The sequence below is a fragment of the Anticarsia gemmatalis genome, chromosome 25 (genome assembly GCF_050436995.1).
Source record: "Anticarsia gemmatalis isolate Benzon Research Colony breed Stoneville strain chromosome 25, ilAntGemm2 primary, whole genome shotgun sequence".
NCBI classification, from domain to species: domain Eukaryota; kingdom Metazoa; phylum Arthropoda; class Insecta; order Lepidoptera; family Erebidae; genus Anticarsia; species Anticarsia gemmatalis.
In genome coordinates this window covers 5,518,324-5,540,842 of record NC_134769.1, presented here as the reverse complement: position 1 = coordinate 5,540,842, position 22,519 = coordinate 5,518,324, and the positions used below count along the sequence as shown (strand labels likewise).

General features: G+C 36.6%; 1 protein-coding gene across 1 annotated transcript in view; it reads right to left on the bottom strand.

The window, feature by feature from the left end:
* Positions 1 to 22,519, bottom strand: part of bt (projectin protein bent) — a 126,355-nt gene that overhangs the window by 50,755 nt on the left and 53,081 nt on the right. Inside the window, exons 67-98 of the mRNA XM_076130848.1 lie at positions 18,921 to 19,065; positions 18,492 to 18,728; positions 18,275 to 18,411; positions 14,710 to 14,835; positions 14,180 to 14,609; positions 13,957 to 14,062; positions 13,582 to 13,742; positions 13,000 to 13,138; positions 12,691 to 12,905; positions 12,271 to 12,602; positions 12,005 to 12,188; positions 11,797 to 11,921; positions 11,481 to 11,658; positions 11,099 to 11,223; positions 10,714 to 10,740; positions 9,427 to 9,586; positions 9,102 to 9,235; positions 8,825 to 8,996; positions 8,270 to 8,421; positions 7,574 to 7,724; positions 7,171 to 7,279; positions 6,537 to 6,733; positions 5,918 to 6,059; positions 5,308 to 5,456; positions 4,532 to 4,689; positions 4,015 to 4,156; positions 3,484 to 3,623; positions 2,865 to 3,099; positions 1,723 to 1,929; positions 1,161 to 1,324; positions 543 to 678; positions 110 to 234 (exon numbers count right to left, since the gene is read on the bottom strand). Coding sequence (XP_075986963.1) covers positions 110 to 234; positions 543 to 678; positions 1,161 to 1,324; positions 1,723 to 1,929; positions 2,865 to 3,099; positions 3,484 to 3,623; positions 4,015 to 4,156; positions 4,532 to 4,689; positions 5,308 to 5,456; positions 5,918 to 6,059; positions 6,537 to 6,733; positions 7,171 to 7,279; positions 7,574 to 7,724; positions 8,270 to 8,421; positions 8,825 to 8,996; positions 9,102 to 9,235; positions 9,427 to 9,586; positions 10,714 to 10,740; positions 11,099 to 11,223; positions 11,481 to 11,658; positions 11,797 to 11,921; positions 12,005 to 12,188; positions 12,271 to 12,602; positions 12,691 to 12,905; positions 13,000 to 13,138; positions 13,582 to 13,742; positions 13,957 to 14,062; positions 14,180 to 14,609; positions 14,710 to 14,835; positions 18,275 to 18,411; positions 18,492 to 18,728; positions 18,921 to 19,065 — 5,340 coding nt within the window. The remainder of the gene's footprint in view (positions 1 to 109; positions 235 to 542; positions 679 to 1,160; positions 1,325 to 1,722; positions 1,930 to 2,864; positions 3,100 to 3,483; positions 3,624 to 4,014; positions 4,157 to 4,531; positions 4,690 to 5,307; positions 5,457 to 5,917; positions 6,060 to 6,536; positions 6,734 to 7,170; positions 7,280 to 7,573; positions 7,725 to 8,269; positions 8,422 to 8,824; positions 8,997 to 9,101; positions 9,236 to 9,426; positions 9,587 to 10,713; positions 10,741 to 11,098; positions 11,224 to 11,480; positions 11,659 to 11,796; positions 11,922 to 12,004; positions 12,189 to 12,270; positions 12,603 to 12,690; positions 12,906 to 12,999; positions 13,139 to 13,581; positions 13,743 to 13,956; positions 14,063 to 14,179; positions 14,610 to 14,709; positions 14,836 to 18,274; positions 18,412 to 18,491; positions 18,729 to 18,920; positions 19,066 to 22,519) is intronic.

Sequence of the window (22,519 nt, the reverse complement as noted above, 5' to 3'; positions counted from 1 at the left end):
TAGTAAATATTAAATTTTCGTTTTCAAAGTGCCTAAGCTGTATCGATCTCACTGTACTATTAGTTTTACTTTAAAGTTTTACTATAAAGAGTCTATATGTGATGTTTACCTTCTTGGCGAAGGTCCAGGTCTTGGTTGGTGGAGGTTCACCCTTGATGTCGACGTCCAACTTGATGGTGGTTCCCGCGCGGACGCGGATAGCCGTCATCTTGTCGCGGTTGATGTGTGGCTTCACTGTTAAACAAAATAAAAATATTATATTACATCGTACCGACATAATAAGTCCCAATAATATTTGCTAACTAATTTCCGACATTCAAACTATTTTTTGTGGAAATTACCATAAAAATAATTGGCGTAATAGATTTTTCGTTCATGTCTCAATAGCTACAAAAAACTAACAAGAAATCGTTCTAGTAATAAAACATATTGACTTTGGAAACCAATCCCAAAGCGTCTTCCAAGACAATAAAGTTACCGAGAGAAGTTAGCAAAATCAGTACTGTAATTTAATGAGTATGTATTAAAATTCTTATACTTACAGAATCTAGCCTTGGCAGTGTGTGGTTGTGTGGCGTCGCCCGGTTCACTAGGACCCGCCTTGTTGACGGCACGTACACGGAACTGATACACGTTGCCCTCCTTCAGCTCCGGCACGCGAGCCTTGCATTCTGGCGTCTGTGGAGCAATAACATAAAATATATTATAATGCATGTTTATATTGAAAATAATCGTATCGACTTGACAGTTTGAGAACGAGGCGTGTGAGATATACTAAAACTCACTAAATAACAATAAGTCCAATAATATGACAAGCAGTAGGGCAGGCCAGAATCAGTAAATATCCCTTAATTGAAATGAATTGATATTTTTTGCATGAGTACTTAAAGTTCTTAATAATGATATACACCAGGAAATAACTGGTCGTATTTTCAATATTCACGCATTTTCTATCAAAGAATTTTCTTGCATATAACTCCTTAAAAGAGTTAACGTAAAAGCAGAAAATAGCTTTTAAAGAATTATGTTGGAACTTAGCGCCATAGTTCCTTTTATTCAGCTCAAAAATAGATACCCAACGATGTTCCATACATAACCACTTAAATCCTAACCCCGTTTACAAGAGAAAAACAAGTAGTAGATCTATATCATGTACTCACGTTGGTAACAAGCGCCTCGGACCATTGTCCGTACTTCTCCTTCTTCTCAATAATGTAGCCGGTGATGGGCGCGCCGCCGTTGTTCTTGGGCGCCTCCCACTTGAGGTCCACGCGGTCCACGTCCCAGTCCTCGATGGTCGGCACTGAGGGCTTGCCAGGGATGTCTGAAGAGAAAGTAGAAATAATTTAAGCATTTGTTTAAACTTTAGGTCATTTTATTTTTATACAACTAATGCTGTAGTTTTATATTCTAGACTAATAAGTAACCTAAACATTCTAACGATTCACAAGTCCCTCCCTTATTACGAGAAGACCCTTGCCATAAAGGAATAGTAATAATACATTAAATTTCTTATTCCTGGACGAGTTTTAGGCCTGAAGTGTACCAAATTCTGTCGGAAAATCATTCAGTTTCATGTTTCAGATTAAGTTTAAAAAGGAGTGCGTATTTGGAAAAGAAAATAACATGGTAAATAAATTGTTCTATTTTGAAGTTCTATGGTATACTAAAGAAGACTATTCTCAAAAAAACTAATTATGAAAATACAAAATGAGCACTCACCATAAGGATTCTTAGCAATGATGGAGTGGTCAGTCTTCAGCGGCTCCGACTCTCCCTCCTCATTGACGGCCTTGACCCTGAACTCGTACTCCTCGCCTTCCTGCAGACCCTTGATGTCCATCTCTGTGTCATCGGTCTTGCCGACCGGCACCCAGCGACCGGTGGCCTTGTTTAACTTCTCTACTACGTAGCCTGTGACGGGTTTACCTGAAGAGAAAGTGGTGATTAGTTGTGATCTTTGAATTAATTTGTTATAATTCATAAGTACGTGTATATTTTCAAGACCATGTGGATAGAATTATCTGGTTAAAAGACTTGTTTATTCGTTATTTTGGTAATATTTTTACAAAACAATTATTTTAAGTCTAATTTGGAGATATACTAGAGCGAAAACATATTGAGCTGTGATGAAAACAAATGTGACATTTTAATACCACCGAATAAGAAGCCGAATCCCAAAAGGGTCGAAATATGCAGTAGCGGGTAGCTCTTAGTATTTATCGATAAGAAAAACATTTGTAAAACACAATAATGATTCTCACTTGTTCTTATTAATGTTCTTTTATTTCTATAGACTAGCTGACCCGCCCAACTTCGCTTGCGTCACATAAGAGATAATTTTACCCGTTTTTGAAACATTTTTTACTGCTGCTTTTTATTTTTGGAAATTCTGCCTTAACGGGGGTGAAAAAGTTTCTATGAAACTACGCCGATTTTTAAGCTAAATCTATAAAAATAAAGTTGTTTAGCAAGCAAGTGATCATGATCTCCTGGTAACTGTGAAAAGGTTTATAGAGAGTTTTTAGAGTTTATAGAGCCGTTTTTTAGTTTTTTAGGCCTAATTCTGATCGGAAAATAGATCCACAGCTACCAGGAGATCATGACTAATTGGTGTTGTTATTTCCATATTCTGTTCTTCTAGCATGTTCAAACACGGTCGAGCGGGATAAAAAGTATCCTATGTCCATCTCCCGGCTCTAAGCTACCTCCCTACCAATTTTCAGCCAAATCTGTTCTGCCGTTCTTGAGTTATAAGTGGTGTAACTAACACGACTTTCTTTTATATATATAGATTACAATATAGGCCTAAAAAATCTTATTTAATTGGTTAAAATAAATTCTAAAAGTATCAGTTAACTCACCACCATCATCTTCAGGCTTCTTCCAAGACAGTTTGCAGCCGTTCTTGGTAACATCAGCCACCTTGAGCGGTCCACCAGGTTTGCCCGGCGCCGACAGCACGGTGATCTCCACGTCGGCCTCGTCAGAACCGTGCTCGTTGGTCGCGAGGATACGGTACGTGCCCGTCATGGCACGGACTGATTCCTTGATGTCTAGTTTCGTGTTGTAGTCTACGTTTATTACGTTGGCTGTCACCTGGGGATGGAAATAAGGGTTTAATTATTGAGGATGTTTTAAGAAACTTCTCATAATCTTTAAAAAATATGTCTATCCCGCTAGTCTCATTTTGTTATAGTATGCGAAAAATGATGCTCATAATCTTTAGGAGAAAGAGGGAATAGAAATAAGAATTATCCAACCGTTTTTGTGCTTTCCATAAGATGAATTTGCGTCAAGGAATATAATTATTCTTTCCTGTATTAATTGTTAGGAACTTTATTTAAGAGTTTGCTTCAAACCTTCTCTTTTACAAAATCAAAGTTTTTTAAAAGCATTAAGTATCTTTTCATCAAGTAAACTAGTCAGTCAGTCTTTGATTTATTGTCTCTCTTTGTCTATCTCATTATAGTAGATACATACCTCCTTCTCCTCGTTCTTCCATTTCTGGAACCACTGCACCTTAGGCGCGGGTTCACCCTTGACGTTGACGTCGAAGAAAATAGGCTTGCCAGCGCGGACCGCCAGAGCCTTCAGGTTTGTGCGGTCGATACGTGGCTTCACTGTTGATGAAAAAATACGTGTTAGTTACAAAAGGTTTTGATTTTTCATAGATTGAAGATAAGTAAAGTCTAAAAAACTTTGGAAGTTACTAAAGATTCTCAGCATTGCGACATTTGATTAGTGTGTGACATCATTTATTTTTTACAAATCGAATCGTTGCATTGAAATACAAAATGTGAACTAGAATCTTAACCAATGGTGGTTTTAAAATAATAATACCAAGTCATTGTCGAGACTAGAGTTTACAAAGCTGGTTTTGATCTTTTGTATCTTTAACTTGTAAAATTATAGACTGACTAGTAACCAGTCAGAACTAAAATACTCTCTTACCATTCTCTACATTCAACAATAACTTCCTAATAACATCAAAACAAGTTTCAGTATACTTACAAGCTTTGTGTCTGATGGTAGTCATCTTGGTCGGGTCAGACGCCTCTGACGGGCCGGCCTTGTTGACGGCGATCACGCGGAACTGGAACTCACCGCCCTCGGGCAGTCCCTCCACTTTGCCGGAGTTCTGGCTTCCAGGCACCTGGGAAAATAAAGAGTTATTAGTACGGCTGTTGTTTGAAAATATACTTTTTTAAAAGACATTAAAAGAGGAGCTAAAGTAACCTGCCCTCAATAAAAAAAACAGTCTTTTGCGGGAATCAAACGGTAACATTATAAAATGAGTTATCGAATGATTGCTATATTTTCAATACATCATACTATTGTTATTGTTTTGGGCAAACTACCGTGATTTTGTAATATTACTTTTACATTAGCTTTTTCTATAATTTTATTTAGTTTCTTTAATTCTACATATTAAATTCAGGTTCTGTAGTGCATTAATGCAGACGCATGTTCTAATTACTGTTTTAAGTATAGAGAAGTTAATATCAATTCAAAAGATGTATTCCCTTACCTCAGCCGCATTCTCCCAGTCGCCGCCCTTGGGCTTCTTCTGTATGATGTACTTGAGCACGGGCGCGCCGCCGTCCGACTTGGGCGGCTCCCACTTGATCTCCGCGCTCTGGTTGTCGTGGTCAGCCACCTCCACGTTGCCGGGCTTGTCGGCAACATCTATACGTAGGGAAAATATTATTAAAAGAAGCTTACAATATTGTGATAATATTATTGTTTGAATAAAATTAATCCCTGAATGGCGGCCATGGAATGGGCGAAGGTCACAAGGAAGGCCTGCAACTAGATGGTCGGGCGACATTGTAAAATGTGTAGGGCCGAAATGGATGAGACTAGCGGAGGACCGTATAAAGTGGCGTGCTGAGGGGGAGGCCTATACTCAACAGGATACGGGCTGATTAGATAGATAGATAAATTATTGTTTATCCAATATCCCATTTTTCTTCTTATGCAATTACTATTCATGTGATATTCGCAAATTATTAATGATGAGATAATAATGAAAAAAATATATTCAAACTGATTTTACTGTCTGGACAGGTTGGTAGGTAACATACTTTCAAAATTGTTCAAGCAAGCTACTCAAAGGCTTTTGAAAGAGCTTAACAGCTCCCGATTCAAACCTAATCAACAACAACTGACTGGGAGGCCTGATTTTTATCGAAAACGTAGAGCCACGAAAATGCTCTGTTATGACCACTAAGTAGTCATTCATAGTTTGCATTCAGAATTTTCAGTACAGATGTAGGTCTTTGATAGATATATTATACTACTTACCGAATGGATTCTTAGCGAGGATAGCCTTCTCAGCTTCCAGCGGCTCGGAGTCGCCCTCGTCGTTGACGGCCGTCACTCTGAACTTGTACTGGTGGCCAGGCTCCAGGCCGGTCACCTCCATCTCTAGAGGCTTCTTGTCACCGGCAACTCTGTATACAAGAAATAAACATTGTTATGATTTTTGTAAATAAGAGAAACACAGAAATGCAAACTTGCAAGTTTTGCTTTAAACTATTGCTGTCCCTACGAGACGTCAAATAGATAACGATAAAAATTTTAAAATATGTTGGTAGTTTATCTAAAATTACGTTTAGAACGTATACGTATTCGTACGTATCTTATACCTGATGTATACGTTTTTACAGCTGGCGATTTTGTAAGGTCTATTTGCATAAAGATGTGGTAAAATTATTCAAATTAAGTTTTGATTTGTACTCTCTAGAAAAGAATTTTTTTATAAAGATGTGATTATACTCTTTCTAAGTAAGAAATAGATTTCAACACAAGCTACCATATTAAAGAAAGATACATTTTTAACTAACTCCTTTAGGTTCAACATGTGTATTTTTCATTAGCTGTTTTAACAAAGGAATATGTATTGTGTACTGACCTGCCAACCCTGACCCACTTGCCAGTGGCGACGTCCATCTTCTCGAGTTCGTACTCCTTGACTGGAGAGCCACCATCGTCATCTGGCTTCTCCCATTTAACCTTGCAGCCTTCTGCGTGGATGTCTGATACCTCCAATGGGCCTGGAGATCAAAATACATTTATATTTCACTGTTTGCTAAAACATTTTAGCCGAAGTAAAATTTTAATGTACCTATATATTTTAAATTAAAAAAACTTTTAGCTATTATTCTTCAATAAAATTATACAGTAACAAAAAGACTTGTTCTTTCTAAGCAACTAAAACTTCATCTTTTCAAGTAAGTAAAATAAACTTTAACAACAAAAAGGATTCAATTTACAACTACCACCAAACTTATTTCATAAAAAAGGCTCCATTTAAGTGGAAATTCATCAACAACTCGTAACTTTGTTAAGGCCCTTTGGCACATTTAGCATCTACTCATTGTAAAGAATATTATTAATATTGTTAAAGAACCATGTAGTTCCGCTACATGGTTCATTAACGGTTTTAAAATATAGAGTAATAAACTATACAAGAGTAACTATAATAGAGTAAGAAACAATAGAATAAGAAGATAATAAACATATTTCCTCACCTTTAGGCGCACTAGGCTTGCTCAGCACAGTCAGCTCAACGGTCTCCTCATCGAAACCGTTGCAGTTCTCAGCGCGCAGCTTGTACTTGCCAGTGTCGCGCCTCACCGCGTTCACGATGGTGAAGTCTGTGTGGTACTCCTTATTGTCGATCTTGATGCGCTCCGTGTTCACCAGCTTTATGTCCTCGCGCCATGACCTGGAGACAGCATTGTTTATTTATTACAGTTCCAAAGTATTTATGAGACTACTACTTCTTACTGAGGTAAATCAATCTACATTTTCAAGAAATTTAGAAAATATATTTCATTGTGTATTCCGACTATGTTTGTTGAATAGCAAATAAAACTAATGTAAAACCTACTCTTCTTTGTATCGCCCAGTTGTGTAGAAAAGGATAGTACCATTAAATAAATGTGTTGACTTTGAATGTTTTAGAAATATTATATTGTAGTAATATTCCATGGTTGAAGAAAATGTTTTATTTACGTGATGGATTTGTACTAACTTGTATAATGAAATATAAGTTCATTTCTGACGTAGGTACTGTATTTAGAAGCCTATTGTCAGTTAAATGCTTAGAGAAAAAAAAACATTTAAAATGTGATGTTTTGAAAACAAACTTGTAATACTGACCAAGTCATCTCTGGTGGAGGTTCACCAATGACATCCACAGACCACTTGTGTGTGCGGCCTGCCTTGATGATCACTGACTTGAAGGTGCTGCGCTCGATGCGTGGCTTCACTGTAATACAAAATCATTGTTTTAGAATAAAAGATAGACTAGGGGGTTATACTGTTTAATATGTATGGGATCATAACTAAGAAAGAATACCCTGGTCCCTGACTATTTAATATGTTCACTTGACAATCAGAATATAAATCCATCTTCATATAAAATTTCATTTCACATTATATTTTTTTTGTTTTAAAGTCAAGTCTATTGAACGCATTGGTAAAGTAGCTTGGAAAAATAACAGGGAAATTAAAGTGATATCTGAGGTAAGAATTTCAAAATTATGTAACTGAGAACACTTACAGTTCCTGTGTTTGCAGAGATGGTTGTCAGTAGGCTGTGAAGCTTCACCGACACCAGCCTTGTTGTGTGCCTTCACACGGAACTGGTACACCATCTTCTCCTTCAGACCTTCAACCTTGTACTCGGTCTTGGTGTCTTCGGTCTTTGTAACCTGTAGGCAAATATTATTGAGAATTAGCTAAATTTGTGTTCTTATACAGGAGAGTATACTGATAATAACTGTTTATACCTGCAATTTAACCCTCTTATTCATAAAAATATATGAAGATATTACAGGCTTTGAGTTTTGTTTCTTTCACTCCTTAGCAAAATGAAAAAAAGAAAACATATTGTAGTAGTTTTTAAATAAATTGGGTTTATAGTGTGTTTATGAATAAGAGGGTATAATAATATGTTTATTCAAATAGGTAAATTCTTTGTTTCTTGAACATGTTAAGGGAAGTCATATTGTTAAGGGTTTTGTCACAGAAATCCGGGAAGATTGTGACTTATTATTAATTATATCTTGTTATTCTTTATTATTTCCAGGTAAGACTTGAATCAATTTATCGACATTTTCTGATTATCTTCCTATCTATAACTTTTGATCAACCGATCAAACGCTTGGCCTATCGGCTGTGGGTAGAATATAATCAAAGAACTTACAAAGACAGTAAGCTTTAACATACAAGTAATGATAAAATAGAAGTTGTTTACCTCGATCCAGTCGGGAGAGAATTTGTCCTTCATCTCGATAACGTATCCCAGGATCGGTCTGCCACCGTTGTCTGACGGCGGCTCCCATTGCAATGTCACCGACTGGTTGTCGTAGTCGATGATCGTAGGCTTTCCTGGCGCCTTTGGTGGGTCTGGTGTAAAACATTATCATTGTAAGTTATACTGTTCCAAAACCGATATTTCGCGTCGTCTGTGTTGTGCATTAGATAGTGATGAAGTGTATAAAAGATAGTAGCACTTCAAATATCCCGAATAAAACGAATTTCTATATTAGTATTTCTATTTAAGTATTTACAGTGAATTTATCACTGTTTCTGTAGGTAAACAAAATAAAAATTGTTTGAAAGGTGCGGGAAAGAATGACAACTAATTGACATTACTGACAGGATCGTTTCGTTCAGAAATATCAATAGATAATACGTAGAGCGGATTTTAAGAACTATTCTTGCATTTCTAATCTAATTAATTTATTATGCCTGATAGTTTCAATAATATTAATTTTGAAGCATTTAATGCAAAATATATTTTTTTTACCGTAAGGATTCTTGGCGACAATGAAGCTGTCAGTCTCCAACGGCTCTGACTCGCCCTCCTTGTTGACGGCACGCACCCTAAACTTGTACTTGTGGTTTGGCGTGAGACCCTTGACAGTGAACTCTGTTGGGTCCGCACCAGTCTCTCCACAAGGTACCCAGTTGCCGGTATCCTGAGAAAACAATTTCGAACATAAGATTGCGCGTGAAAACAGTTATTTGTAACTAATATTCTTCTCTGGAATTTATAAGCTGTCGATATTCATCAAGTTCCTTACCATATCCATTTTCTCCAGGGTGTATCCAGTGATATCGGATCCCTGCCAGTCGTCGGGCTTTTTCCATTTGACGGTAGCCTTCTCGGCACGGATGTCTGTGACCTCGATCGGGCCATTGGGACGGTTTGGTTTGTCTGGAAGAATAACATTATTTAGCATCAAGAGTTCCTGCCAATAATAAGCCAGTGGCTTCTAAATATGTATTGGTTAAGTTATCAGCTGTTATTTTACCAGTAGTTTTTTAAGCGTGCGGTAAAATTACCTATTGGATAAGTTATCTGAAGCCGTGAAACTGGCCCCTAGACTTAAAATAAGTAGTTCTTACCAAGTACGACCACATCGCCGACGCTCTCGCATGAACCGGACGAGTTGGTCAGCACAAGCTTGTACTTTCCACTGTCAGGCCTGGTGGTCTTCCTCACAGTAATGACGGTGTTCCTCTCGTACTTGTCAATGGTGATGCGGTCACCGTCGTCGAGGATCTCCTGTTGCGGGACCAGATTGTGAGTAGGGGGTAACTAAGAGATCGCGTCTGATCGTGCATAGGTAATAGAGAGGTGATCGTACCAGTGATGTCATAGAAATGTGAATCATTCCAGTGATTGAAAAGACAAGATAAAAGTGTGTCACATTGCGATTTGGTGGTGAGGTATATTTAGTATGTTCCATAAAATAAGATAGGTAATTAAAAAGCGGGTGTGGATTTTTAATAAAGTAAATATAATAGCTGAGAATAATTATGTTAGTTATATTTTTTAATTATATTCCGTGGTTAGGTAGTTAGTTAGTTATAACAGAAAATTTTAAAAAGAGGTTAGGATTTAAGAGTGTAGGATTAAATAACGGGTTTGTAAAACATAGCGATGATTTTTATTATGCTGCAACAATAATAATTGGAAAGTAGGAAAATGTGTAGGTTAGGAGTATTTTTTTGTTTGTAGTTGTGGATGTGTGCTTTCAAAGAAGAAAACAATGGTGATGGTGTATTAAATGTAGGGGAATGATATCAGACGCAATCTCAAATAATATAAATAACCAGTGCCAAATGTTATCAGTGCGATTGGGTTGTGTTAAATTCTCTAGATTAAGTACCTATGGGTACTTAACCCGAGGTTAGAATGTTATGTGTTGACAGCCTACGGCAAAACCGCAGCTGTCATAATTTTGTTACCACAGTAAAAAAAGAAGAGAGTGCGAGAAAAAAAAGTTTACGTCCTTTTCGGGTTTTTGATAGAATTTGTAATTCGAACAACTTTGGTGTCTCAATTGCCAATATAGAGGAAATAATTTTGAGTTATTTTTTTCAGTTACAACATCGAAAGCATACGTTGCCAAGCCAATTACATCGTGTGCTCCAAGGACATAAATGTAAATGCTTGTATTTGCTGTGCTTTTAGTTAAAGTGCTGTAGTACTGAACCAAATGAAAATAAAGTTTCAAAATATTCCAAATATGTTTTTCCATTCAATTCAGTACCATACAAAAATTGTTTTATATTGTAATGTAGTTGTGTTAGCACATATTTGTAGAATAAAATATAGAAAAATAGTGTATGAGTGTACATGTTTAGAACATATAAATGCAATACAACATTTAGATCCAACCATCTGACCTTCTCCGTGTACGGCTTGCCGCGTTTCTTTTTTGGGAGAAAAAATAAAATTCCAATTAAAATGTGAACTCCAATACGAAATTTTGATGAGATGATGAATCAAACGATAGACTGCCAGCTAGGAAAAATACCCTAGTATTCTGAAAAGTGTAATCTAATCTAACGAAAATCTCAGTTCAACATAATATTACATCAGACGATTGTTTGGTAAACAATTATTTCTATATACTTACCCTTACAAAAGCTACAGGTACCTAATGACATTATTTATTTTTTCAATCCCAAGAATCTTCATGACAACAACAAACAGTCATATATTTTATATCTTTCAGATGATGTTCAGAATCTCATTAAATGGATAAAAACTAATATTGTTAATATTTACCTCTTCACCCTTCATCCATTTGACCTCGGGTTCAGGTTCACCTCCGTACTTGATGTCGAAAGCGATGACCTGTCCCTTCTTGATGATGATGCTCCCGACACCATCGCCAATAATGTAAGGCTTGACTGTAAGAAAATCATAAAATTATAGGTACATACAATTACAGTACCAAATGGTCACCTGAACAGTATTCTTTTAAAAGTCCCATTATTGCCCATCTTAGACTGAAGCTCTAGCCGGTAAATTAATGTGGAGCGACTGTAATAGTCGAAAAGTAATTAATATTATTTAGACGAGAAAGCTAAACTACGCTTTATAAAGTGTCTTCAACAATAGGGTACCAAGAGTCTTGAGAGAAAAATAAAACTTATTTGGTACTTACCGAATCTGCACTTAGCGACAATTGGTTTAGTGCTGTCACTAGGTTCACCAGGTCCGGCCTTGTTGATGGCGCGAACCCTGAACTCGTAAGTGCATCCTTCCTTCAAACCGTCCTGTGTAGCCTTCAGGCAATCTCCAGGAACCTCTTTGCCAGTTACCCAGTCCTTGCCGAACTTCTCCTGCAAATGACGAAAATATGTTAATACCATCAAGTCATTCACCTTCTTTAAAAGTCTAATTACTCCTTTAAATGTGACAAGTAAAAGGATCCCTTTGTTCATACCTAGTAGTGAAAATATCAGAGTGTATCTTTTTACCTTGTATTCGATGACGTATCCTGTAATTGGTGCACCGCCATCGCTGTCTGGTTTCTGCCACTTGATGTCTGCGTGGTCCTTGTCCCAGTCAGTAAGTTCGACAGCCTTGGGCTTCGATGGTTCGTCTAAGTAAAAAATATACACATTAGTCTCTTTCTAAAACAAAGTAAAGCTAGAAGTTATGATTTTAAAAGGATTTAGTTCTTACCCCATGGGTCTTTAGCCAATACAGGCTTGCCGAAAAGACCAGGCTCACTAGAGCCGACCTTGTTAACGGCACGGATCCTGAACTTGTATGTCTTTTTGTGGATCAGATCTTCAACCTTGTACTTCAATGGCTGACCCTGAGCAACCTCGGCCACATTGTCCCAACCAGCCTTGAGGGACATGTCCTGCAAGAAACGACACATTTTGCTAGTATTTGTAGCTTATCATTTACACAAATCATAATGTTTTTAGAAATGGTATTGTTACCTGTCTCTCAATGACGTATTTGACGATTGGTGAACCACCATCGTCCTGTGGCGTCTTCCATGCAACCACACATGAAGTCTGGAACACCTCCGTGACCTCAACGTTCTGTGGCGCAGATGGTACACTCTGCATGGTGATAGTGACATCCTTAGAGTCCTCGCCCTGGGCGTTGGACAGCTTGATCGTGAATTTACCAGATGCTTCTCTTGCAGGCTTCTTGACCTTGAAGAGAACCTTCTCTTGCTCAACCACAGCTTCGATTTCCTTGGCTGGCAGAGCTTTGCCGTCCTTCCATAACTTGGCTTCGATCGGTGTCTGTCGGGTGCCAGTGACTGGAAACCATACCGACCAATATTATTATACTGTTTTACTGGTTATTTTGATTTGTTGCACATTATAGAATATTTATTAACTTCTTACCTTTGTAAGGCACCTCAATGACGAAGGGACGATCAGCAGGTCCATGGAATTCGTCCGGACACTCGATGGCAGGCTTGGACTCGCCCTTCTTGACGGTCAGCTTGCAGGATGAGCTGAGTTTGCCAGATTCGCACAGAATCTCGCCGTCATCCTCCATCTCCAGCTTGTTGAAGATGAGCTGGTGCTTGCCACCACCCAGGTTCTTGATCTCAATTCTAAAAAAAAACAAAATAATATTAAAATTTTACAAACCGGTACATGAACATATTTTATATTTTTTTAGAGCTGTAATTTAAAGTTATGTTTTACCTGTCATTGGGTACAATAGGTTGTCCATTGAAAGACCAAACAGCTTCAGCAGTCTGGTCCTGCAATTCCACTTCGAGGACAACCTTGTCCCTCTCAATTGCTTCAGTATCCTTCAACTTCTTGTTGAAGCGATTCGAGTCTGGAAGACAGAAAACCATATTAGGTAAAACAAAAAAAAAAAAAACTAATTTCTACCCAACTACATGACTGTTTCGGTCGATTCCTGTTTTCAGAATGTTTAGGTTTTGTGTAGAATCTAGCTAGAGTTTAGGTCTAGTTGTCTCAAACAATGGTCTATTAAACAAGCCCATTTTGTATATTGGGTATTCATTGCGTCATGTTAAATGCTCTATTATAATAATTAATTGGTCTGAGACGCCTCCCGAATTTACTTTGTCTTAACTTCATCTTTATTTGGAGTATGGGAAGTTTTATATACGGTAAGATCTATTTCATTTGTCTATTTTTTATTTATATGTATTATATACTTGTTCTGTTACCTTTAAATAAATAACAAGCACACTAGATGTTTTAATTTTTTTTTGTAGAGATGTTGTGATGTCTTTGGGGGGCATAACTTACAATTGACAATCAACTCGCACGTCGTCTCATCGGCGTTGCTGGTACACTTGAAGTTGCCAGCATCCGTGACCTTGGCGTCCTTGATGATCACCTTGCGTTTGCGTCCCTCCTTCACTACCGTAATGCGCTTGTCTGTCTTCAAAGGCTCGTTGTTCTTGAACCTATGAACATCAATTTATTAGTAGAGTAACTTCAAAAAATAAACCTCAAAAGACAACTTAAGTGAACATTGTGGCGACTACAGCTATAAAGAATTTATATGTTCAAACTTCCAGGCTTTTGCGCCATGGGCAACAAAGTGGTACTAAGAAAATAGGTTACATTCTTTAAGGCTATTGAATGTTGAGCTAAAGTTTTGTGTTTCGAGTAACTTACCATTTCACGTCACCACCAGCATCATCCAGCTCGCAAAGCAACGTGATGGTGTCTTTCTCAATCGCCTGTTGCGATTTAAGCACCTTCGTGAACTTGTATGGGTATTCTGAAATAATACCATATTTATCAGTTTTATTCTAACACGATTAATAACTTAATCTTCTACAAAGTCAGCTACATTGGTAAAAAGAAAAAATGTAGATTTGTAGACTACAACACTCACCCACAATCTTTACATCAGTCTCGGTTTTGTCAGGTTGCTTTTCAATCCTGCACGAATATTTGCCAGCATCTTCGAACTTACAGTTCTTAATAACCAGCCTGCAGACACCAGATAAATCCTTCGAGATCTGGAAGATGTCACCATCTTCTACCTTCGTTTCTTCCTTCCACCAGGAAACGATGGCAAGACTGTTGGAGACAGTACATTCCAAGACGCACTCATGTTTCGTGTAACCACTGGTCGTCTTCTTCAGTGGTTTAGTGAAGCTGTATGTGGGATCAGGTTCATCGACTTGCAAGAAGGCAGTGCTTGAAATACCGCCGATCTCAATGGTGATTTTACCCGTGTCCTCGACCTTCGGGTTCATGATGATCAGTTTGTACGAGTCTTGCTCGTTTGTCATCTTATACTTAGAGCCGGGGAAAAGTTCCTGAAATAGAAGTCATTATTGTTATAAATAGTTTCGAGTTAATTGATTTTATTCATCAAATTCAGTGTATTTTAAACGGTAAGTATATGGTGTTACTTACATCTTTACGGAAGTACCACTTCGGCTTCGAGTTGGTCTTAGTAAAGATGGCTTCGAATGTCACCTTCTTATCCTTGCCTTCCTTCGCGAATTGATCTACGAGGGGCTTCAAGAACGACTCTTGTTTCTGAAAACAACGTCCGTGCGACATAAATATATCATCTCAAACAGAAGACGAACAAGTGCAGAACAAAACAATGTGCTCTTCATACAAAAAGCGTTGAGTGCTGACCATCAAGAAACCTGCCTCACTCCTCACCGCTGTCAACGTCACGAGCGAACAGTAACTCAAGTGCACAAAAAATCAACGAAAACAATATAACTCGTATAGTATCCCAGGCGTTAGAATCGTCAGCCATTCTTTCATCACCGCCACCCACACAATTGTCAACTCCATGCTATTGTACAGAAATTGGAATTTCTATATTTCTTTTGAACATGTGCAAAAGTGGGCGTGATTTTAATATACCGTTTCCCCTAAATATTATACATTGACCGAACAAAAATGATGAATTCATATTTAAAAATCGTTGATAAAATTTGGAAAAGGGCAATTTATGAAACGTATTCATCATTTTTGATAGGAATTTGATTGTGTCCTGGAAAATTGAAGTAATTGTGCATAGAATATTGAACCTGTGCGTCGTGCTGCTAGTCAAAATGTCGACGAAGATGTGCACAGAAGAATTGCTTAAGAAGAGAATAGAAGAACAAAAATACCAAAGATGTGCTGGACTGACTAGTCGGTGACCACGTAGCTGTTGATCAAATAATCTGAAAAAATCATTTAAATATTCTTGCACCACTATCTGCTAAGCTTACTCTTAAAACCAAAATATTAGTTTAAAGTTTCAGTGTTTTTATAATTTCCAAACCTGTGCGACACAAATATAATACAGATGATTTAGAGAGTTAAAGATTTTATCTGGTTGCTTTTTATTTGTAAATTCAGAGTCGATTGCTTTTAATGCTCCGAATAGTACGAAAAACAATGTCATCTTAGCAGATATTAATGCAAGATATCTATTATAATTCAACCAGATTATGAGACCATACAGATATCCGTGGGATATATTGCCGTGCGTCAAATAATTTGCATTTTGTGATTTACACTTCAAGATGCATTGTGTCTATTGACGTTGCAGTCAAACCTCGTCTCTTTTGAACGAGTGAAGCACCGGCCAATCCGGGATCAGTTCCGCCAGTGACGGTCTTCTAATTTGGGATCTCTACAAAATATCCATTCATTCTTAGTGAATTCTTCTTATTGAAATAACATCGTGACTAGGGCGAATTTGGTAAAAAAAGGAATAATAATTGCTCCTAATGCAACTTTTAAAAATATAGGGTCTAATATATCATTCGCAATGCTGATTACATAAATGATCTCGTGTCTAAATAGTAGTAATCAACATATCGGATGAAAAAATTCCAACATCTGCGAAACACCGGATGCATCAGCTGAAATTAATGAAGTAAATAATGAGGAATATAAATATTGTTTTAATAATAATGACGTGACAGAAGCTCTTCAATCCGACGTCAAAAGAAACCTGCAATTTAACATAGTGGACAACAATCCAAATGTAAACAATAGTCATCAAATTCATTCCACTTACATTCCCTGAAAATCATGTTCAAGTTTTAGAAACATGAAGTGGTGATACAAAAACCCTTTGTTATTTTAAAAATTCATTTTAATGCAGTTTATTTAGATCCCACTGAAACAAACGTCTACAACTTTTACAAAGTGTTCAGCCAAAACTAAGTAATACAACTTTCTTTTCTTAATTTTCTTTCGCTTAAACTTTATACTGGTTGTTGCCGATTATTTCAGAGGATTTTATTTTAGTTCAGTTATTTTATCATTCATGATTTAAATTCATTCATTATTTAGAAGTTCATTTCTGTGCATTTAAAACAAATACTTATCAACTTCAGTACTATTCTTGTTAAAGATAATCCCTTATTACTTTACTCGTAGAATAGTTTTAAGTGCACAGAAAATCCCTTTATATTTAGCTGTTTATTTATCTTTCCGTTTTATCGAACCTTTATTTTGACAGCCTCCATCAATTCGGGCCAATCGGGTATTAATTCAGGCAGAGACATTCGTCTCCTTATTTCATAGACACCCTAGAATTTTAATAGCAATGTTATCGACAGAATAGACCTTGAAATTGTGAAATCAAGCTAAATAATTAGGAAGCAAGATGATAATGTGCAAAAGAGTGAACTGCAAGTAGTATTAGATAATCTTAGTCATATATTTTAATTAGATTTTCTTCGATAATAATAGAATAGTACTAACATTAAACCAATTAAATAGCTTGCCAAAATATCCAGCCATTGTCGAAATAGTAAAATTAATCGCACGCAATAATATGTAAACAAACCATATTATGACATTGACGCAATTTTGACATTTTCAGTTTTGTTTTTAAATACATGTTTATTCAAAAGTTTATAATCATGCACTATGAACATTTAAGTTGCTTTAATTTTAGAGCCAATTTGCTTGATGTAGAGCAAATCTGGAAATGTTATTGTTATTTAAATTTTGTTTCTAAATTGTTATAAAATTTGAAATATGAGTACATCAAAAATAAATATAATAATGTTAGTACAGTGTATAAATTGGAAATGTAAGATGGAATGAACGATGATGCTATATTTTGAAATACTGATGACCTTGACCCAGGACCAGTTCGAGGAGTGTCTCCTCTGTGCTGGGAATCTACCCATCTCGACACCTTCGGATACGACCACTACGAAGCCATCCTCTTCGAAATATCCAGTTTCTAAGCCCTAAGAACATGTCATGATGCAGTGTAAATTGTAAATTAAAAGTATTAGAACATTAAAATACTGTACAAAAATGCTTAGTTAACAATATTAAAATATTAATCATATAATATTGAAAACAGGAGTTATAGAATAAATTGTCAGAAGCGAACTCCCGATGTCATGGAAGAAATTTCATCAATCTGTTGATCTTTCTGTTGATTTCAAGTTACAACTACTTTCGTAAAATCCAAATCGATAAATATTTTTCGATGACATCGAGCAGTTCAAGTTTTAGTCAATAATATATACTGAATGGAAGCTAAAACATATATTTTCATATAATGTTGCATGCTCTTGAAATTTACTGTAAGAAAGCATTATTTTTATAGCGTAGAATAAACATCTATAAGTTGTTATTCACCATTATAAAACAACAAAATGTGATAGTTTCTTGAACTTTAAGTTTTGGTATGTTTTTAGCCCGATGGAGCTGTCTAGTTATTTATAATTAGATTTATATAAACGTCAAGACAATGTAGAAGATATTTGAGCCTATTTTGATGAACAAAACAGTCGTAAGTATCTTGGTCAGTTGTATTTTTAGATCAGTATCAAGATCCAAATCGAGATCTAAATTGTCTTGCGTCGTTATTTTTATACTCAGATTTATCATAGTCATTTTATATAATGTGTATTTATATCACCATCTTCGTCCAATCACGTATGATCGGTATGTGTATAGTCACAGATTGATAAGACTTAAGTAGAAGACACCTTACCTTTTCCACTTTCTTGAGTGGTGGGATTGGTTTGTCCGTTTCCTTGAGGTCTCCCCAGTCGGGGTCCTCCTTCTTCTCTCCCCATTTGGCGTACTTCCTCTTCTTAAGCATGGCACGGAAGTCCATACCGCTGGAATCTGTATATACATTTTTTTGTAAGCCATCTTTCACCTTTGGTTTCTGACCTCAGAAGTTCCCGATGTTTTTTAAATCTTACCGGATACGTAAAGCTGCATCTCAGCCGAGTCTTCGCCATGGATGTTGCTGACCACAACCTTGTATTTGCCCTCATCGTTGGGCTTGACCTTCCTCATGCAGAGGGTAATGAGACCAGTCTCGCCATCTGTGACGAACTTGAAGCGGCCTCCCTCGATGATCTCACCGACACCCTTGTAGAACTTGAACGTTGGTGCCGGGTTACCTTCCACTTGGACAGTGAGGTAGCCAGTTTGATCTGGTTTGGGTAAAGGAAGATAATAAGATAAGGCATAAGGACTTGGTCGATGATGAAGCCATGTTAACAGTACAAAGATGACGGAAATCCACGATATTTGATATTTTCCTTGCTCTTCATGATGATGTGATAAAAATATAAATAGGTATATGTTGACCGTAATTTTGATTCTAACGCAACAAATTGTCTTACCTTCAACAGCCGAGTAACTTTCTTGTACATCGACGATGACTGGCGGACCTCCACTTCCAAGAGGTTTAAGAGGCACGGACGGTTTGTTGATAAGATCCTCAAGATCCTGCACCGACGGCCTCCTCGCATCTCCAGACTTGCGACGCTACATCATCACAATTTTGTAAGTCAATAAAATCTTCTTGAACACTTACAAAATATGGTTAATCACGTTGAAATCGACAAGAAATTTGTGCAGTAAATAGACTGGATTTATTATTAAAAACATTGTTTCTAGTAAGTTTCAAGTTTCAAGTACTATGAAGATTCTTAGTTTAATAATTATTCTCTTTAATCTTTTTACTGCACAAACTGAAAGACAATACAAGAATTTATCCACAAGTAAATTGAAAAAACAACTTGGAGTTACCAAGTTTTCATTTGTTACACATTTACATGTATCAAATTAAGAGAGTCAAAATACCTGACTGAATCATCACCTGCTACTACATTAATACGTAAACTGATTCGTTCCATAGAATTATTAACTCGAAAGTGTACAAAATATTTCGCTGTATGATTTTACAGATTTAATTTATGTAGAAACAGATCATGAATCGAATCATGTATTACGAAAGGTCATCAAAACATTTGCAAAACTGTTTCCAATCTGGATATAGATTGAGAAATTGCTCAGTTAACCAAATAGATGTATAAAATTTATTCATTAGAATGTTATGACAGTTGCGTTACATTATGAGCGTTAGCCAAATGGGCTGACAATGCTGGACTTCCTGATCTATGTAGCACAAGTGCAAACGTATGTCCACGCACTTGTCTTCTGACAGGACAATTTTGTTAGATAGTATTTAATGCTGACTATGACTGAGTTATTACAATAAACGATGATTTTAATTATAAAGTGTGTTGTTCTTCACAGTGCCGTGCCAACGGTACCGCCTACGATATTTATTTGAGTATTACAACTATTCATGGCGTTAGCGATGTTGTGAATGAAACTATAGAAGTACATATAGTTCAGAGGAAATAGATAAAATTCATACATACATGAAATCCCGCCTTCTTCCCAAAGGGGTAGGAAGAGATCAGAGAAAGAAATATATGAAATAGTTGACATATCCATTATTTTAATAAAGTTCTGATACGAATTTTCGAAATTCATAAATTATCTTATAACCATGGACGTAGATGAATGGGTTAGTGCGTTATTTGAAACTGACGTAGATAAATGCAAAATTATGAATTTCAGCAAACGTTAATTCCAGGGAGATTTAAATAAGATAGTTAACACCCGTTTCAATAAGAGTGATATATGGAGACAGCATACGTTAATTAATTTAAATTATGAGTAGTGCAATTTAACTAAATATAATGACTGAATCAATTAATTAAAATATTGTCGCATAGCTATATGGACATATTTCATAAGATAATAATACTTAAGTTCAGCTGGAAATATTAATAAATAGAGGTTTTGAAAATACCAACATTAAAATATGGTGACTCACAGAGTTTAATTAATTAGCAATTAAAATAATGGCCATTAGTTACGTACTAGGTCTTCTCCTAAGGCTCTGCATCCGTTTTCCAGCTAAAGGTAAATCTATTAAATGAAACAAAATATTGTACGTGTCAACATTTGACCTAAATTAATATTATGATTATGAAACTTTGAAACTGTAAGTTGAAAATTATAACTTTCATTTGTTCATATAATTTTGCAAATTACAAAATATTTAGTTCGTGATTTCTATTTGAAATATTTTAATGACCTTTGAAAGTTTTGGAGTGACACAGAAATACATAGAAAAGCAGTTTTATACTTACCGCGCCGTCCCCAGGTTTGGGTACAGCCAGGGAGGCAACGGGCTTTTTAGCAACCGCTGCCATTGTTATTGTTAATCACATATAATCACTTCGATGCCACAAAACTATTTAATCTCTACTAAAATAATATAAAAATAAGGTTTATAATTGCATCACACTATATCACAGTAACATTTCAAGTTTACACACTTTCTTTTGCGCTTATAACTATTTTCAAAACAACAAACAGTTCTACAAGTCCCGTTCTCTCGCACGGATCATCCATATTTACGAAAAAAAAGCTTAAGATTAAATGCTATAAAATTATTTTGTACTCGCTAAGTGTTACACCCTGTTTTACTTATATTTTGTTGTATTATTTTGGAGTCGTTTAGTGAATTTTCGATTTGGGGCAGTTCGTTAGTCGTTCCATGTAAAAATGGGCGCGAATGTCAAAAGACTGAAGAAGGGGTCGCGTAGACATGGTCGGCTCGCGATGGAGGGGCGCGGGGGCGGCGGGCGTCTATTTGTGCACAGCACAAATCAGCAGACCAATACAATTAATTATCAGATTAAGGTGAGCCATTCGTGCAGCATGTTCTTGAACGTCGCTCTTAATATATGCATGAAGTTGTAGTCGATGGAGACCCGCCGTGTTACTTCCAATGTTTGGCTTTGAAGCTAGGAAGCTTTCAGTTTCAGTTCAGACATTCATCTTTAAATTTTCAAATCGACACACGCCATTAAGGTTAATGTGTCTGCGTTGACCTACTGAGGATGACTCGCACTTCTTTCTGCCTTGACTGTAATAGTCTTAGAGCCGCTCTGCACTCGTATGACGTCGTCTGGTACTAAAAACGATCAATTTAGCGTCGTCGCCAAAGCAGTTGTCCCGTGGAGATAAAGTGTGTGCGCGTGTTTGTCTAGATTAATAAATAATACCAGATTGAGGGGTTGCGCAAGGAGATCGAAAGATTGATTGGCACCCTGGTATTAATGCATTCTATTCACATGATTGCCATCGTTGGCACGTACGTTTGTGCCGCGAGCGCCTGCATTGCTATCGGGCCGACAAATTGTTCGCTCGAGCTTGCTGTCGAATTGCGACCACATTTAGTTATTTTGTTCAGTGAATAATTCATGTCTCAATCGAGGGCGTTACAATTGTTATAATAACATGTGTTTTTTTCCTATCATTGCAATTTTGAAATGCTCTCTCTGGCATGCTGTTCTATTGGTGCTCGATTGATTCGAAATATTCGAGATTGAGAGAGTTATAGTCATCTATGTCAAATTTTATTTAAGGAACTAACTGCCAAATGTGCTAATATCGTGACCCTTGCCAAATTTTTATATCGATGCTGTGCACTCCCGGCCCACCTACCGCCACCTACGCGCATATCAGGTATTTCTACCTTCCTCTTTGACCATTATGTCAATCAAAGTTCCCTTTTAAATCTATTTGCAGACCGTCCTTGTTATTATTTATAACATTCTTAATTGTATCTGATGTGACATTAATAGGTATTGTTATAATTCTATTCATATCGACCGAAACAGTAAATAATATGAACGCACATAATTAAATCAGAGTTATCTGAATTACAAATTGATAACAATACTTTAACACTAATAGTCGTATTTGCTACTAGCTTCAAAATTTGTTCAATGACAATCACATTCGAATTTCAATAACAAACTTGCGATTCCAATTAATTATTTGTAGAGACAATCAATCTCTTATTATTGTTTCAGGTGACGTTAATGTCAAAGTGATCAATGCATCAAGACGT